At 51.8% G+C, this 18,327-nt stretch overlaps 1 protein-coding gene across 1 annotated transcript in view; it reads left to right on the forward strand.

Moving 5' to 3' along the window:
- Positions 1-18,327, forward strand: part of LOC144496740 (tenascin-like) — a 175,307-nt gene that overhangs the window by 155,857 nt on the left and 1,123 nt on the right. Inside the window, exons 27-35 of the mRNA XM_078217252.1 lie at positions 225-368; positions 2,259-2,378; positions 3,554-3,697; positions 3,835-3,965; positions 6,382-6,514; positions 7,436-7,587; positions 8,786-8,882; positions 11,570-11,731; positions 17,417-17,580. Of these exons, the coding sequence (XP_078073378.1) occupies positions 225-368; positions 2,259-2,378; positions 3,554-3,697; positions 3,835-3,965; positions 6,382-6,514; positions 7,436-7,587; positions 8,786-8,882; positions 11,570-11,731; positions 17,417-17,580 (1,247 nt within the window). The remainder of the gene's footprint in view (positions 1-224; positions 369-2,258; positions 2,379-3,553; positions 3,698-3,834; positions 3,966-6,381; positions 6,515-7,435; positions 7,588-8,785; positions 8,883-11,569; positions 11,732-17,416; positions 17,581-18,327) is intronic.

Genomic DNA, 18,327 nt, shown 5'->3' on the forward strand with positions numbered 1-18,327 from the left:
AACGGTCAGGCAAGTGACCTTTGAGCCTCTGGTGTACCACAACCTTTAGCCCTTGGCTCATCAATGAAGTTTAACCCCCATGTAACGGACTTTCAACCCCTAGTGTGTGTGTGGTGGCGGACATTAACCCTTCGTCTGCCAAGACTTAGTAACCTTTCGCCCCAGCGCATCAGTCAACTTTAACTCCTCTTCCCTCCCCCAATGCATTGTTCTTCTTGTTACAGGTGAACCCAAGAGTGTTATAATTGATGGCGGGAAAACTAACATCACACTGAAAGGCCTGGTCCCAGATACCCAGTACGAGGTTAACCTGGTGGCTATACAAGGGGCTGTCGAAAGCTCCCCAGTCCTGGACCACTTCACAACTGGTGAGTGAGGAACTGTGGGTGGCCAACGTGAGGTTGGAGAATTGAGCTAGGAGTTGGTGGGATTGAGTGTGGAGGTGGGGGAGAGGTGTGAGGGGGAGGGGTATGAGGAGTGAGGGATGTGAGAGGGAGTGGGGCTGGGGGGGGATACAGGGCTTTGTACTCCAGCCACTGAAACATTACTGAATCTGATCCATGTGACCCTTCAGCTCTAACCCCTACTCCACCATCCAACAAACAAATGCCTGCTAACACCAATCCTTCCCCGATTTTACACTCCCAACCCCTTTTTATCCATCACCACAGCGCTCGCCCTGTGCTGACCCTGCAGCAGTGCAGCACTCCCTCAGTACTGACCCTCTGACAGTGTGGCACTCCCTCAGTACTGAGCCTCTAACAGTGTGGCACTCTCTCAGTACTGACCCTCTGACAGTGCGCCACTCCCTCAGTACTGACCCTCTAACAGTGCGGCACTCTCTCAGTACTGACCCTCTGACAGTGCGGCACTCCCTCAGCACTGACCCTCTGACAGTGCAGCACTCCCTCAGTACTGACCCTCTGACAGTGCAGCACTCCCTCAGTACTGACCCTCTGACAGTGCAGCACTCCCTCAGCACTGACCCTCTGACAGTGCGGCACTCCCTCAGTACTGACCCTCTCACAGTGCAGCACTCCCTCAGTACTGACCCTCTAACAGTGCGGCACTCTCTCAGTACTGACCCTCTGACAGTGCGGCATTCCCTCAACACTGACCCTCTGACAGTGCGGCACTCCCTCAGTACTGACCCTCTGACAGTGCGGCACACACTCAATACTGACCCTCTGATAGTGCAGCACTCCCTCAGTACTGACCCTCTGACAGTGCAGCACTCCCTCAGTACTGACCCTCTGACAGTGCAGCACTGTCTTAGTACTGACCCCCTGACAGTGTGGCACTCCCTCAGCACTGACCCTCTGACAGTGTGGCACTCCCTCAGCACTGACCCTCTGACAGTGTGGCATTCCTTCAGTTCTGACCCTCTGACAGTGCGGCACTCCCTCAGCACTGACCCTCTGACAGTGCAGCACTCCCTCAGTACTGACCCTCTGACAGTGCAGCACTCCCTCAGTACTGACCCTCTGACAGTGCGGCACTCCCTCAGTACTGACCCTCTGACAGTGCGGCACTCCCTCAGTACTGACCCTCTGACAGTGCGACACTCCCTCGGTACTGACCCTCTGACAGTGCGACACTCCCTCGGTACTGATCCTCTGACAGTGTGGCATTCCTTCAGTTCTGACCCTCTGACAGTGCGACACTCCCTCAGTACTGACCCTCTGACAGTGCGGCACTCCCTCAGTACTGACCCTCTGACAGTGCGACACTCCCTCAGTACTGACCCTCTGACAGTGCAGCACTCCCTCAGTACTGACCCTCTGACAGTGCGACACTCCCTCAGCACTGACCCTCTGACAGTGCGGCACTCCCTCAACACTGACCCTCTGACAGTGCGACACTCCCTCAGCACTGACCCTCTGACAGTGCGACACTCCCTCAGCACTGACCCTCTGACAATGTTTCAAGTGTTTCAGAATTATGTGGAATTCTGTATCCCTGTGGGCTGTGGAAACTCACTCATTGGGTATGTTTAACACAGACTGATGTAGTTCGAAATATTAATAAATTCAAGGGTAATGGGGACAGTGGGAGAAAAAGCATTGAGGTCCATGATCTAAATGAATGACGTAGCAGGGCTGGAGGGGCTGAATGGCCAGCTCCCATTCCTATCTATTAAATGTGGTGCTCCATGAATGTTAATATGTTAATCGGGATTGTGAGTGTTGGTGATGTAGCTGAAGCTCTGAAAGCTCTGTGGCCGGTCAAATAACCTCGATATTCTCCTGTTTGTTCAGCTCCAGATGCTCCAGCTGCACTGAAAGCTGTGAATGTCTCAGAGACTGTGGCCCTCCTGACATGGAGACCAGCAATTACACCGGTCAATCACTACATCATCACTTACAGTGGGCCAACTGGTGAGTGTGTGAGGATCGAGAGCGCTACAACATCTGATCGTGGTAAATTCTCCAAATATCCCCAATCTCACTCTCTCTCTCTCCCGCTCTCACTCACTCACACAGTCACTCACTCACTCACACTCACTCACTCAGTCACTCACACAGTCACTCACACAGTCACTCACTCACAGTCACTCACTCAGTCACTCACTCACAGTCACTCACTCACAGTCACTCACACAGTCACTCACTCACAGTCACTCACACAGTCACTCACTCACAGTCACTCATTCAGTCACTCACTCACAGATTCACTCACTCACTCACAATCACTCACTCACTCAGTCACTCACTCACACAGTCACTCACTCAGATTCAGTCACTCTCTCACTCACAGTCACTCACTCACAGTCACTCACTCACAGTCACTCACACAGTCACTCACAGTCACTCACTCACAGTCACTCACACAGTCACTCACACAGTCACTCACTCACAGTCACTCACTCACTCACAGTCACTCACTCACAGTCACTCACTCACAGTCACTCACTCACAGTCACTCACAGTCACTCACTCACTCAGTCACTCACACACTCACTCACTCACACTCACTCACAGTCACTCACTCACAGTCACTCACTCACAGTCACTCACTCACAGTCACTCACTCACAGTCACTCATTCACAGTCACTCACTCACAGTCACTCACTCACAGTCACTCACTCACAGTCACTCACTCAGTCACTCACAGATTCAGTCACTCACTCACACAGTCACTCACTCACAGATTCACTCACTCACAGTCACTCACTCACACTCACTCAGTCACTCACAGTCACTCACTCACAGTCACTCACTCACAGTCACTCACTCACAGTCACTCACAGTCACTCACTCCCCGTGCAATATGGTGGACGGGTCCCGCTACCTCTGCTACCAAATGTCTACAGGAGATGGGATGGCACAGAATCCGGCAGCTCACCGGCCATATTAAAATCAATAGTCAAGGGTCAGTGAACCCAATTGATCCTGAATAATACCAACCGCCCCCACCCCCCACCAGCCCACCCCCACATATTATTAACCATTCTGTGTGCCAGAAGGAATTAACCATCTTCCCCTTTGACCTGGGAATGGGAACAAATGCTGAACATTTTAATCCATGATTTTCCCTCTCTTTTTCTCCCAGTTGCCACTGTGAGCAGGAATGTCGCAGGTAACTCAGCGGCATTGCAGCTGACGGGTCTCAGTGTGAACACTCAGTACACAGCGGAGATCTACAGTGTCAAGGGTGATAGGAAGAGTTCAAGGATCAGTACCAGCTTTGTAACTGGTGAGTGCTGCAGGAAGTGAGTAGGCCCTCGTTCCCGTTATACTGTCTTTAAATGTTCCTCAGGAGGCTCGCTGAAGCTCTTTTGTGTCGTCCTGAGAGGATGGGAGGTACTAACTGTACATGGCTTCTCCCTCCAGATTCAGACTTGCCGAGGGACCTCACAGCGCGTGACATCTCATTGACTGAAGCCTTGCTCTCATGGAAGAGTCCGAGAGGCCCTGTGACTGGATACCTCCTCGTGTATGGGACTGAAGGTGGCGAGACTGAGGTAACCGACTGCAGTCAGGAGAGCCCGCCAGGGAACGTGATCCCTTCCCGAGGAGCCTACGGGAAGGGAGTTTCCTGATGATAATGTAATGTGGAGTCCCGAAGAAGTTACAATGTGAATGGAGGAGAGCTTGCTTGCTCAGAGTCCACTCAGCATCCACTGGGTGGCTACGATTAATCCACCTTTGAAACATCTCCCTTCCCCACCCCTGTCTCAGCTCACCCTCTGCAGACAACCTCATCCCTTCCCTGTTACCTCTACACTCGACTATTTCCATCGACTTCAAATTCTCCACCCTCCATGAACTCACCCAAAGCTCTGCTGCCTTGTCCTAACTCACACTGGGTCCCATTCACCCATCATCCCCTGTGTTCGCCGACCTACATTGCATTCAGGTCAAACAACATCTCAATTTTAAAATTCTTGCCCTTTCAAATCCCTCCATGGCCTCACCACCACCCTCCTCCCCCCCCCCTCCCCCCCTACCCGCACCCCTATCTCAGTCACCAGACTGACTCCTGGGATGGCGGGACTGACGTACAAAGAGAGATTGAGTCAATTAGAAGTATATTCACTGGAGTTTAGAAGAATGGGGGGGGATCTCATGGAGACTTATAAAATTCTAACAGGGCTAGCCAGGGTAGATGCAGGAAGGATGTTCCCGATGGTGGGGGTGTCCAGAACCAGGAGTCACAGACTGAGGATACAGGGTAGACCTTTCAGGACTGAGATGAGAAATTTCTTCACCCAGAGAATAGTCGGCCTGTGGAACTCACCGCCGTAGAAAGTAGTTGAGGCCACAACGTTGTATATTTTCAAAAGCAGTTAGATGCAGCTATTGGGTGAAGGGGATCATGCTCCTATTTTCTATGTTTCTAAGTCATCTCCACCAGACCCACAACCCTCCAAGATACCTGCGCACTTCCAACTCCACCCCCTTGAGCATCCTCAGTTAATCGCTCTATTACTAGTGGTCGGACTGTCCATTGCCTAAGGGCCCCAGTTCTAGAATTCCTTCCCTGTCCGTCTCCTCTCCCCCCTCCCCCTTCCTGTCCGTCTCCCCCCATCCCCGCTCCCCCCCCCTCCCCCACCCCACATCTCTCTTTCTACCTCACTTTCCTCTTTGACAAATTTTCAGTCATCAGAACTAATATCTTATGTGGCTGGTGTCAATTTATTTTTCCTGATTCATGCCCCTGTGAGATGCCATGGAACATTTTTCTGTGTTGAAGGGTGCTACATGAATAGAAGTTGTTGGTGTTGTTGAGGGAACTTTCCAAGCACGAGCAGGAGTTCAGCCAGTCACTCAGAGCTGGTCAGAGAACCAGCTACATCTCACCACTTCCCACTCCCCCTGGTCACCTATTCACTCGTCAACCATTCATTCTTCATATTACCTGCCAACATAAAGGGGGTGATCTGATTGAAGTCCTTAAGTTTAGTTGTTTGGTCGCATAGAACTTGAGACTTGCTGAAATAAAGAGACTTGTCAAAACTTTCTGTCTGGCACTCATCAGGACACTTCGCAAGAAATTGCCAACAGTAAATGGGAACAACAATTTATACTGCATGAGAAGAGAGTGCTGATTGGTTGGCAAGTGGACTCTGATTGGTGAAGGCATTACCATGGAGACAGCTGTGTGGAACAATTAATTGCCAAACTATTGTTAATATTCAAACTGGGCTGGTTGACTCTGGTGGGTCCAGGCATTGCCTTGAGGAATGAATCAAGAAATGGCTGTTCCTTCCACTTTTGTTTAGTTACAAGAGCACAAAGTGTGGACTGTCTTGCGAGCAATCCTGATGAATGCAAGGCGATAAGCATGTCTCTTTTTTTCAGCAGTACTCGTGAATTTATTAAAGTACTTGATGGCAGGGGGAGGGAAATCGAGAGAAACTATTTGAGGACAGAATGTTAAAATTACAGCAAGGCCGTTCAGGGGTAACATCAGGAACAACTTCCTCACACAAAGGGGGCCATGATGTGGAGATGCCGGTGTTGGACTGGGGTAAACACAGTAAGAAGTCTCACAACACCAGGTTAAAGTCCAACAGGTTTATTTGGAATCACGAGCTTTTGGAGCACTGCTCCTTCATCAGGTGAGTGCAGAGTGGAGCCCCATGATCTTGCAATTGTGTCTTTGTCTATATATGCCATGTTTGTGAAACCTACCTCTCCACTCACCTATGAAGGGGCAGCGCTCCGAAAGCTTGTGATTCCAAATAAACCTGTTGGACTTTAACCTGGTGTTGTGAGACTTCTTACTGTGCCCACACAAAGGGGAGTAGAAATGTTTAACTCTCTTCCCTCAATGTGTCTTGTCTTTTTCCTGTGAAAATGCGGGTGGGTGATGTAAACTCAGCGGGCGTTTCCCTCCTCGCTCGCTAACCCTGCCACTCGACCTTCCCTCCACAGCAAGTGAAGCTAGATCCCACGGTGACAAGCCACAGACTGCGCCAGCTTCTCCCCAGCACCAGATACACGGTCAAGCTTCATGCCCTGAGGGACGGTGAGAGGACAGCTGCCATTACAGCGTACTTCACCACAGGTACGTGTTAGAGCATTGAGCGTTCCTGGAAGAACCCTCTACCCCGCCCTAGCCTCACACGCCAACAACAGCAGCAATCTCCGGAACACGGGCATCGCTGGCAACGTAGATATTTCCAGAATTACAGATTAGGAGCAGGAGTAGGCTACTCAGCCTCCTGAGCCTGCTCTGCCATTCAATAAGATCATGACTGATTGGATTGTAACTTCAACCCCATATGCCTGCCTCACCCCAATAACCTTTCACCTCCTCGTTAATCAAGAATCTCTCGACTTCTGCCTTAAAAACATTCAAAGACTCTGCTTTCCAGAGCCTTTTCAGGAAGAGGCTTCCAGAAATACAGTTTAAAGTGGAGTCAGGCGCAAGCCCAGGCTGGATAAGGACGACAGATTCTCACGTGTCAAAGGACACCTTGAAGCAGTCAGCATTTTATTTGACAGCAATCCAGCAGCTTTGCTTCATTTTTGCTGAGACCAGCTTTCGACAACTTGTCCTTTCATCAGGCGAACTCCAGTTCTGCCCCAGTGGGATTCAGAATTCTGCTCTCCGGATTATTATTCTGTTGTAACCCACGGCAACTTTATCTGTGGTAGCCACCAATCCCCTCCTCTGGGAGGCATGTTGATTAATTTTTTGCTCCAATTGCCTCACTCCCCTTTATAAGCAACAAATACATGAACAAAGAGCAGAGTACAGCACAGGAACAGGCCCTTCGGCCCATCAAGCCCGTGCCAATAATGATGCACTCACTAAACTTTAAAAAAACTTTCCACCCTTACTCGCCCGAAAGATAAATGTAAGCTCGGAGTTTCTGCCCCATCTGACTTGGTGTACTAGGAATCTCCTTCATGGCGTGGCCGGGGACTCTCCAGGATTGTGTACACAGGAATCTTCCCCCTCTCTCTTTGATTCTTTCTGTAGTCAGTGCCCACATCCCATTCCCCAAGGATTGTGGAGAGGAACACAGCAATGGAAGGAGAGACTCCAGCATCGTCACCCTCTACTTGGACAGGAATAAAGACAAGCCCTTCAAGGTTTACTGTGATATGACCACCAATGGCGGTGGCTGGATGGTAAGTATGACACTGAACCCCCCAGGTTCCCCTCGGGAATGTCATGGGGATTACCATGGAGTTGTCCTCGAGATTGTCCGAGGGATTGGGATTCTCTCAGGGTTCACCCTCAGAATCATCCTCAAGATAGTCCTCAGGATTGGGATTGCCCTCAAGACTTTCCTCAGAAATGTCCATGGAATTTGGGATTGTCCCAATAATTGTTCAGGGATTATCCTCGGGATTGTTGTTAAGAATGGGATTTTGGGAATGACCTCAGGACTTGCCTCTAGATTTTTTAAATAATTGTTTATGGGTGTCGCTGGCTAGACCAGCATTTATTGCCCATCCCTAATTGGCCCTTGAGAAGGTGGTGGTGAGCTGCCTCCTCGAACCCGCTGCAGTCCCTGAGGTGTCGGCAGTTAGGGAGGGAGTTCCAGGATTTTGACCCAGTTTTTTCTGGGAATTCCCCTTGGGATTGTCCTTGGCATTATGCTCAGGAATTCAAGATTAATCTCCTACACATCGCTCCCAACAACAACCTGGAGAAAGTTTATTGGGTTTGTGAAAAGGAAAACAAAATAAAAACAAAATGGGCTGTTATTATTTTAAATTTCTTTGACTATTTCCACTATTAGGTATGAAAGTTATTGGAGATGGTGGAAGAGAAACTATTTGATTGCAAAAGGCGGATAGTGATATGATTAAATATCGCAGTTGGAGTTTACGACATGACCAGGGGTCAGAGGTCAGGGATCATGGGCGGAGTCCAGTCATGTGTTAGAGGCCCATCTACTGGAATCATGGGAAGGGCAACTCTCAGTCAATTGGCCTTAGAATAAAAACCCATAATTCAAAGAATTTAACTTGTACTCTCAAGGGGTCAGAGCCAGTGGTGTGGGGTCAGAGCCAGTGGTGTGGGGTCAGAGCCAGTGGTGTGGGGTCAGAGCCAGTGGTGTGGGGTCAGAGCCAGTGGTGTGGGGTCAGAGCCAGTGGTGTGGGGTCAGAGCCAGTGGTGTGGGGTCAGAATGTAAACATAGCGTCAGGTTAAAGGTACTCCAGAATTTGCATCCCAGCAGACTTTAGATTATTTTTTGTCAGTATTGCTGATCCTGTGACTACACACTGAGCTTAGGACATTCCCCAGCTTCTATTTACAGCCCAGCAGACACAGGGTATCAGCTACTGGGAATGATGATCGTTTTGCTGTTTCCTCAAGGTTTTCCAGAGGAGAATGAATGGAAAAATCAACTTCATGAGGAACTGGAAGGACTACTCGACTGGGTTCGGGGCCCTGACTGGGGAACACTGGCTGGGTAAGGGCTGGGTTCGGGAATACTGGCTGGGAAAGGGCTGGGTTTGGGAGCACTGGCTGGGTTCGGGAACACTGGCTGGGAAAGGGCTGGGTCCAGGAATACTGGCTGGGTTCGGGAACACTGGCTGGGAAAGGGCTGGGTTCAGGAACACTGGCTGGGGAACACTGGGTAAGGGCTGGGTTCGGGAACACTGGCTGGGTTTGGGAGCACTGGCTGGAAAAGGGCTGGGTTCAGGAACACTGGCTGGGTTCGGGAACACTGGCTGGGGAACATTGACTGGGTTTGTAAACACTGGCTGGGTAAGTGCAGTTGTTCAGAAACACTGGCTGGGGAACACTGGATGGGTTCGGGAACACTGGCTGGGTTCGGGAACACTGGCTGGGAAAGGGCTGGGTTTGGGAACACTGGCTGGGTTTGGGAACACTGGCTGGGAAAGGACTGGGTTTGGGAACACTGGCTGGGTTTGGGAACACTGGCTGGGAAAGGACTGGGTTTGGGAACACTGGCTGGGTTCGGGAACACTGGCTGGGTTTGGGAACACTGGCTGGGTTTGGGAACACTGGCTGGGAAAGGACTGGGTTTGGGAACACTGGCTGGGTTTGGGAACACTGGCTGGGAAAGGACTGGGTTCGGGAACACTGGCTGGGTTCGGGAACACTGGCTGGGTTCGGGAACACTGGCTGGGTTTGGGAACACTGGCTGGGAAAGGACTGGGTTTGGGAACACTGGCTGGGTTTGGGAACACTGGCTCGGTCCGGGAACACTGGCTGGGGAACACTGGCTGGGTAAGGGCTGGGTTCAGGGACACTGGGTGGGGGGCACTGGCTGGGGAACACTGGGTAAGGGCTGGTTCGGGGACACTGGCTGGGGAACACTGGGTAAGGGCTGGGTTCAGGGACACTGGCTGGGGAACACTGGGTAAGGGCTGGGTTCGGGAACACTGGCTGTGGAACACTGGCTGGGTTTGGGAACACTGGCTGGGGAACACTGGGTAAGGGCTGGTTCGGGGACACTGGCTGGGGAACACTGGGTAAGGGCTGGGTTCAGGGACACTGGCTGGGGAACACTGGGTAAGGGCTGGGTTCGGGAACACTGGCTGTGGAACACTGGCTGGGTTTGCGAACACTGGCTGGGGAACACTGGGTAAGGGCTGGGTTTGGGAACACTGGCTGGGGAACAATGGGTAAGGGATGGGTTCGAGGACACTGGTGGGCTGGGGAATACTGGCTGGGGAATACTGGCTGGGGAACACTGGCTGGGGAACACTGGCTGGGGAACACTGGCTGGAGAACACTGGGTAAGGGCTGGGTTCTTGGACACTGGCTGGGGAACACTGGCTGGGTTTGGGAGCACTGGCTGAGAAAGGGCTGGGTTTGGGAGCACTGGCTGGGTTCGGGAACACTGGCTGGGTTCGGGAACACTGGCTGGGTTCGGGAACACTGGCTGGGTTTGGGAACACTGGCTGGGGAACACTGGCTGGGTATGGGCTGGGTTCGGGAACACTGGCTGGGTTCAGGAACACTGGCTGGGTATGGGCTGGGTTCGGGAACACTGGCTGGGTTCAGGAACACTGGCTGGATAAGGGCTGGGTTCGGGAACACTGGCTGGGGAACACTGGCTGAGTATGGGCTGGGTTCGGGAACACTGGCTGGGGAACACTGGGTAAGGGCTGGGTTCAGGAACACGGGCTGGGGAACACTGGCTGGGGAACACTAGCTGGGGAACACTGGCTGGGGAACACTGGGTAAGGGCTGGATTTGGGGACACTGGCTGGGGAACACTGGGTAAGTGCTGGGTTCAGGGACACTGGCTGGGGAACACTGGCTGGGGAACACTGGGTAAGGGCTGGGTTCAGGGACACTGGCTGGGGAACACTGGGTAAGGGCTGGATTTGGGGACACTGGCTGGGGAACACTGGGTAAGTGCTGGGTTCAGGGACACTGGCTGGGGAACACTGGGTAAGGGCTGTGTTCGGGGACACTGGCTGGGGAACACTGGGTAAGGGCTGGTTTCGGGGTCACTGGCTGGGGAACACTGGGTAAGAGCTGGGTTCGGGGACACTGGCTGGGGACCACTGGGTAAGGGCTGGGTTCGGGGACACTGGCTGGGGAACACTGGGTAAGGGCTGGGTTCAGGGACACTGGCTGGGGAACACTGGCTAAGGGCTGGGCTCAGGGACACTGGCTGGGGAACTCTGGCTGGGGAACACTGGGTAAGGGCTGGGTTCGGGGACACTGGCTGGGGAACACTGGCTGGGGAACACTGGCTGGGGAACCCTGGGTAAGGGCTGGGTTCGGGGACACTGGCTGGGGAACACTGGGTAAGGGCTGGGTTCGGGGACACTGGCTGGGGAACACTGGCTGGGGAACACTGGGTAAGGGCTGGGTTCGGGGACACTGGCTGGGGAACACTGGGTAAGGGCTGGGTTCGGGGACACTGGCTGGGGAACACTGGGTAAGGGCTGTGTTCAGGGACACTGGCTGGGGAACACTGGGTAAGGGCTGGGTTCGGGGACACTGGCTGGGGAACACTGGCTGGGGAACACTGGCTGGGGAACACTGGCTGGGGAACACTGGGTAAGGGCTGGGTTCGGGGACACTGGCTGGGTGTTGTTTTGATTTATTGGGAATTTTGGGATTCAGTCCTTTGCGACACCTGGTTAATCCCGGATTTCTCCCGCACTGTAGGTCTGCAATATCTCCACCAGCTGACATCGCAGCAACGTTACGAACTCCGTGTGGATCTGAGGGATGGAAATAAGTCGGCTTACGCTATCTACGATAACTTTGCGGTGGAGAGTCTGGACCAGAGATACAGACTGACAGTGGGAAAATACAGTGGGAATGCCGGTGAGTGAGACCTTCGAGACTCTCTGGGGTAAACATTCCCAGCCTTGTACACCCATCAATCCTCTTTCCCGTTTAATTCCTCACCCTGACAACGTGTGCCTGACCGGGATAGGACTTCCCCCTCCCCTGAGTCTGAGACAGGGACGGCGCCCAGGTGACAAGATTATGTGGGACGGTCAGTGGATGGGTAAGTTAGTGGGTGAGGTGTGTAGGTGGGTGAGGTGTGTAGGTGGGTGGGTGAGGTGTGTGGGTGGGTGGGTGAGGTGTGTGGGTGTGTGGGTGAGGTGTGTAGGTGGGTGGGTGAGGTGTGTGGGTGGGTGGGTGAGGTGTGTGGGTGGGTGAGGTGTGTGGGTGGGTGAGGTGTGTAGGTGGGTGAGGTGTGTAGGTGGGTGGGTGAGGTGTGTGGGTGGGTGGGTGAGGTGTGTGGGTGTGTGGGTGAGGTGTGTAGGTGGGTGGGTGAGGTGTGTGGGTGGGTGGGTGAGGTGTGTGGGTGGGTGAGGTGTGTGGGTGGGTGAGGTGTGTAGGTGGGTGAGGTGTGTAGGTGGGTGGGTGAGGTGTGTGGGTGGGTGGGTGAGGTGTGTGGGTGGGTGGGTGAGGTGTGTAGGTGGGTGGGTGAGGTGTGTGGGTGGGTGAGGTGTGTGGGTGGGTGAGGTGTGTGGGTGGGTGGGTGAGGTGTGTGAGTGGGTGGGTGAGGTGTGTGGGTGGGTGGGTGAGGTGTGTGGGTGAGGTGAGGTGTGTGGGTGGGTGGGTGAGGTGTGTGTGTGGGTGGGTGAGGTGTGTGGGTGAGGTGAGGTGTGTGGGTTGGTGGGTGAGGTGTGTGGGTTGGTGGGTGAGGTGTGTGTGTGGGTGGGTGAGGTGTGTAGGTGGGTGGGTGAGGTGTGTAGGTGGGTGGGTGAGGTGTGTGGGTGGGTGGGTGAGGTGTGTGGGTGGGTGGGTGAGGTGTGTGGTTTGGTGGGTGAGGTGTGTGGGTGGGTGAGTTGTGTGGGTGGGTGAGGTGTGTAGGTGGGTGGGTGAGGTGTGTGGGTGGGTGAGGTGTGTGGGTGGGTGGGTGAGGTGTGTGGGTGGGTGAGGTGTGTGGGTGGGTGGGTGAGGTGTGTGGGTGGGTGAGGTGTGTGGGTGGGTGGGTGAGGTGTGTGGGTGGGTGGGTGAGGTGTGTGGGTGGGTGGGTGAGGTGTGTGGGTGGGTGGGTGGGTGAAGTGAGGAGGTGAATGAGGTGTTAGTTGAATCGAGGGTAGTCGGGTCAGGTCCGGGGATAATTGGGTCGGTTCGAGTGGGTGTTTGGGGTTAGTCGGAGAGTAGTCTGATCTGTTTGGGGTGTAGTCAAGTGATCAGAGATGGGGTGGTGATGGCGGCGTTGTCAGTTGTGGAGTTACCTGGGTTTTAAATGGTCTAACGTTTCCTGAGTAACTAACCAGGTGAGTGCTGGGAATCTCTCCCAAGTCCGGTTTCCTCCCACAGCCCAAAGATGTGCAGGTTCGGTGGATTGGCCGTGCTAAATTGCCCCTCAGTGTCAGGAGGACTAGCAGGGTAAAATGTGGGGTTACAGGAATAGGGCCTGGGTGGGATTGTGGTCGGTGCAGTCCTTTTGGGCTGAATAGCCTCCTTCTGCACTGTCGGATTCTATGATTCTAAGTCGCGGACTCTCATTTCGAGTGGGAAATGCTTACAGCAGGTTCCAGTGAGCTGGAAATTTACCCAGTTTAAACTTCCCGGGCAATTCCCTCCTGGGTCAGTACAGGCCCTTCGGCCCTCGATGTTGCGCCAACCTGTGAAACCAATCTAAAGCCCATCTTGATCTTGATTTGGACAATCTGGAGGCAGGAAGGATTGTCCCTTTCATAATCCTTCTCACTGTCTTAACATGATCGAAAACCCCACTCTGTAATTATGCTTCACTGCCCATTCTCAGACTAGGATTTTCCAATCCCATTCTTGGTTGGGAGAGGGCGGGGGGGTGGGGGGGGGGGTGGGGGGGGTGGAATGGCAGAGGCGGCGGCGAATCCCACTCGATCCCTGAAACGGCCTCAAAGTCAGCGGGGCTTCCCTGATTAATTGTCCTCATCCCCTACCAATGACAGAAAAGGTAACAACCTCCCATCCATTGACTCTGTCTACACTTCCCGCTGCCTCGGCAAAGCAGCCAGCATAATCAAAGACTCCACGCACCCCGGACATTCTCTCTTCCACCTTCTTCCGTCGGGAAAAGGACACAAAGTCTGAGGTCACGTACCAACTGACTGAAGAACAGCTTCTTCCCTGCTGCTGTCAGACTTTTGAATGGGCCTGCCTTGCATTAAGTTAATCTTTCACTACACCCTAGCTTTGACTGTAACACTACATTCTGCACTCTCTCATTTCCTTCTCTATGAACGGTATGCTTTGTCTGTATAGCGCGCAAGAAACAACATTTTTCACTGCATGCTGATACATGTGGCAATAATAAATCAAATCAAATCAAAAGGTATCCTGACATTGAATATTGGATCCCCATTTGAATAGGTTTAAATATTATTAATAGGCCTTTATGCCTGATAGTCCATTTAATGGGTGTGAGGGCACACAGACGTGAATCACAACAGGTCCCCCACCATATCTGCCTGGTGGGCAGAACCCGGAGGAGGTTCACGGTTAAGTACAGCCCCAGGGGGTCGGGCCCAGGCAGGACACTGGAACTGTCCGGGAACAGGGAGCGGCATCAGGGACAGTGCGTGGGCAGTGCTGGGGGTGTTCCGTGGAGCCGGAGGTTGGGGGGCAGCGGTGGTGTTGCGTGTGTATGGGGTGGGAGTCAGTTTGGGGGGAGTTCCATTCCATGGGGGAAGTGAAGTGCTGGGGGGGTGAGAGGAGGGTGGGGAAGGGTGTTTCTATGTTTATTCTTTCGTGGGGTGTGCCCTCCGATCTGGCTTCTGGCAGGGCCGTCTCTATCAGAACCTACTCCGCCATCGTGACCCACCCCTTACTTTCCATGTCTATCAATTTAAAAACGTAGTGACAAATCATGCCGGTGCTGCTGTTTTTTCCACGTGACACTTTGCCAAAATTCCTCCCATAATTTCTAGAGGAATCGGACCAACATCACTCGCTGCTTCCATTGTGTTTACATCGCCTCGTTCCACCGAGTTACAACGTCAGATGACCATCAAAAGTCACTTCTCTTCCAGAAAATTCCTAAACTAAATAGCAGCTGTAAAGCCCATTTCAGCAATTCTTTCCCCACCATTGGCTGTGTCAAGGTGAACCTTCTGACTTGTTTAGATTGTCACAGGATGTGTCTCTGTGACCAGAGACTGTCTTCACTCTCACATTCTGCCTGGTAATCAACAGAGAGGCTACACTCTCCCCTCTGCTCACCGTACCAGCTGTAGCCCTTCATCTATGGAACCTTTCCCTCTCTGTCAGGAATCGCAGAGACAGAGAATCTGATGACAGTCATAGAACATAGAACATTCCAGCGCAGTCCAGGCCCTTCGGCCCTCGATGTTGCGCCGACCTGTGAAACCAATCGAAAGCCCCTCTAATCTACACTATTCCAATATCATCCATATGTTTATCCAATGACCATTTAAATGCCCTTAATGTTGGCGAGTCCACCACTGATGCAGGCAGGGCATTCCCCGCCCTTACTACTCTCTGAGTAAAGAACCTACCTCTGGCATCTGTCCTATGTCTATCACCCCTCAATTTAAAGCTATGTCCCCTCGTGCTAGCCATCACCATCCGAGGAAAAAGGCTCTCTCTGTCCACCCTATCTAATCCTCTGATCATCTTGTATGACTTTATTAAGTCACCCCTTAACCTTCTTCTCTCTAACGAAAACAGCCTCAAGTCCCTCAGCCTTTCCTCATAAGACCTTCCCACCATACCAGGCAACATCTTGGTAAATCTCCATTGCACCCTTGCCAATGCTTCCACATCCTTCCTATAATGCGGCGACCAGAACTGTACGCAATACTCCAAGTGTGGCCGCACCAGAGTTTTGTACAGCTGCAACATGACCTCATGGATCCAAAACTCAATCCCTCTACCAATAAAAGCTAACACACCGTATGCCTTCTTAACAACCCTATCAACCTGGGTGCCAACTTTCAGGGATCTATGCACATGGACACCGAGATCTCTCTGCTCATCCACACTACCAAGTATCTTACCATTAGCCCAGTTCTCTGTATTCCTGTTACTCCTTCCAAAGTGAATCACCTCACACTTTTCTGCATTAAACTCCATTTGCCACCTCTCAGCCCAGCTCTGCAGCTTATCCATGTCCCTCTGTAACCTGCAACATCCTTCCGCACTGTCCACAACTCCACCGACTTTAGTGTCATCTGCAAATTTACTACTCCATCCTTCTACGCCCTCATCCAGGTCATTTATAAAAATGACAAACAGCAGTGGCCCCAAAACAGATCCTTGTGGTACACCACTAGTAACTGAACTCCAAGATGAACATTTCCCATCAACCACCACCCTCTGTCTTCTTACAGCTAGCCAATTCCTGATCCAAACCGCTAAATCACCCTCAATCCCATGCCTCCGTATCTTCTGCAATAGCCTACCATGGGGAACCTGATCAAACGCTTTACTGAAATCCATATACACCACATCAACCGCTTTACCCTCATCCACCTCTTTGGTCACCTTCTCAAAGAATTCAATAAGGTTTGTGAGGCACAACCTACCCTTCACAAAACCGTGCTGACTATCCCTAATCAAATTATTCCTTTCTAGATGATTATAAATCCTATCTCTTATAATCCTTTCCAAAACTTTGCCCACAACAGAAGTAAGGCTCACCGGTCTATAATTACCAGGGTTGTCCCTACTCCCCTTCTTGAACAAGGGGACAACATTTGCTATCCTCCAGTCTTCTGGCACTATTCCTGTAGACAATGATGACATAAAGATCAAAGCCAAAGGCTCTGCAATCTGCTCCCTAGCCTCCCAGAGAATCCTAGGATAAATCCCATCTGGCCCAGGAGACTTATCTATTTTCACACTTTCCAGAATTGCTAACACCTCCTCCTTGTGAACCTCAATCCTGTCTAGTCTAATAGCCTGTATCTCAGTATTCTCTTTGACAACATTGTCTTTTTCCTGTGTGAATACTGACGAAAAATATTCACTTAGCGCCTCTCCTATCTCTTCAGACTCCACGCACAACTTCCCACTACTGTCCTTGACTGGCCCTGATCTTACCCTAGTCATTCTTTTATTCCTGACATAACTATAGAAAGCTTTAGGGTTTTCCTTGATCCTACCTGCCAAAGACTTCTCATGTCCCCTCCTGGCTCTTCTTAACTCTCTCTTTAGGTTCTTCCTGGCTAACTTGTAACTCTCAAGCACCCTAACTGAGCCTTCACGTCTCGTCTTTACATAAATCTCCTTCTTCCTCTTCACAAGAGATTCAACTTCTTTAGTAAACCAAAAGCTTAGCCGCTCTTGCCTCTGTTTGCAGGTCTGAGAACTTTACACTTGGTGCAGTATTTCTTGACTTGGGGATCACACCCCCCACCCCCCTCTTCCTGGCCCACCCTGTTCCTATGGTAACCAGGCCACCGAACCTGTTATCAGGCAGATATATACAAGCTCCTCCCAACCTCCATGAACTGAAAAGAGAGTTTCACAATCCTATTGTAACCATCTCCCCCTCGGATGCACATCGTGTCTAACTGGAGCCTGTGTTTTCCACAGGGGACTCCCTGTCCTATCACCATGGCAGTAACTTCACCACCCTGGATTCAGACAATGATGAGGCTCTGACTAACTGCGCGATGTCCTATCGAGGGGGCTGGTGGTACAAGAACTGTCACCGTGTCAATTTAAACGGAGAATACGGAAACAACCGAGACCATCAGGTACAACTCACTCTGTCACTCACTCCATTCTCTCTCTCTCACTCCATCTCTCTCACTCACTCCATCTCTCTCTCACTCACTCACTCCATCTCTCTCACTCACTGACTCCATCTTTCTCTCTCTCTCACTCACTCCATCTCTCTCACTCATTCTCTCCATCACTCACTGTCACTCATTCCATTTCTCACAGTCACTCTATCACTGTCACTCCATCTTTATCACTCACTGTCACTCACTCCATCTCTCACTCTATCACTCACCCTGTCACTCACTCCATCTCTCACTCTGACACTCGCTCACTAATTCTATCTCACTCTCTCATTCACTGTTACACTCATTCATTGACACATTCACTTTCTCATTATCTCTCCCACACATTCACTCTCTCTTATTCACTGACCACTCACACTCTGAATTGGTCATTCACTCACACTCACTCATGCTCACTCACACTCACTCACACTCACTCACACACACACTCACGCTCACTCACACTCACTCACACTCACTCATTCTCACTCACACTCACTCACGCTCACTCACACTCACTCACACACATTCATTCTCACTCACAGACACTCACACACTCACTCACACGCATTCATTCTCACTCACTCTCACTCACTCACACTCACTCACACTCACTCACACTCACACTCACACTCACACACTCACTCACTCACACGCATTCATTCTCACTCACACACACTCACTCACACTCACTCATACTCACATTCACACTCACTC

This window comes from Mustelus asterias, chromosome 8 (assembly GCF_964213995.1).
Source record: "Mustelus asterias chromosome 8, sMusAst1.hap1.1, whole genome shotgun sequence".
Classification (NCBI taxonomy): Eukaryota; Metazoa; Chordata; class Chondrichthyes; order Carcharhiniformes; family Triakidae; genus Mustelus; species Mustelus asterias.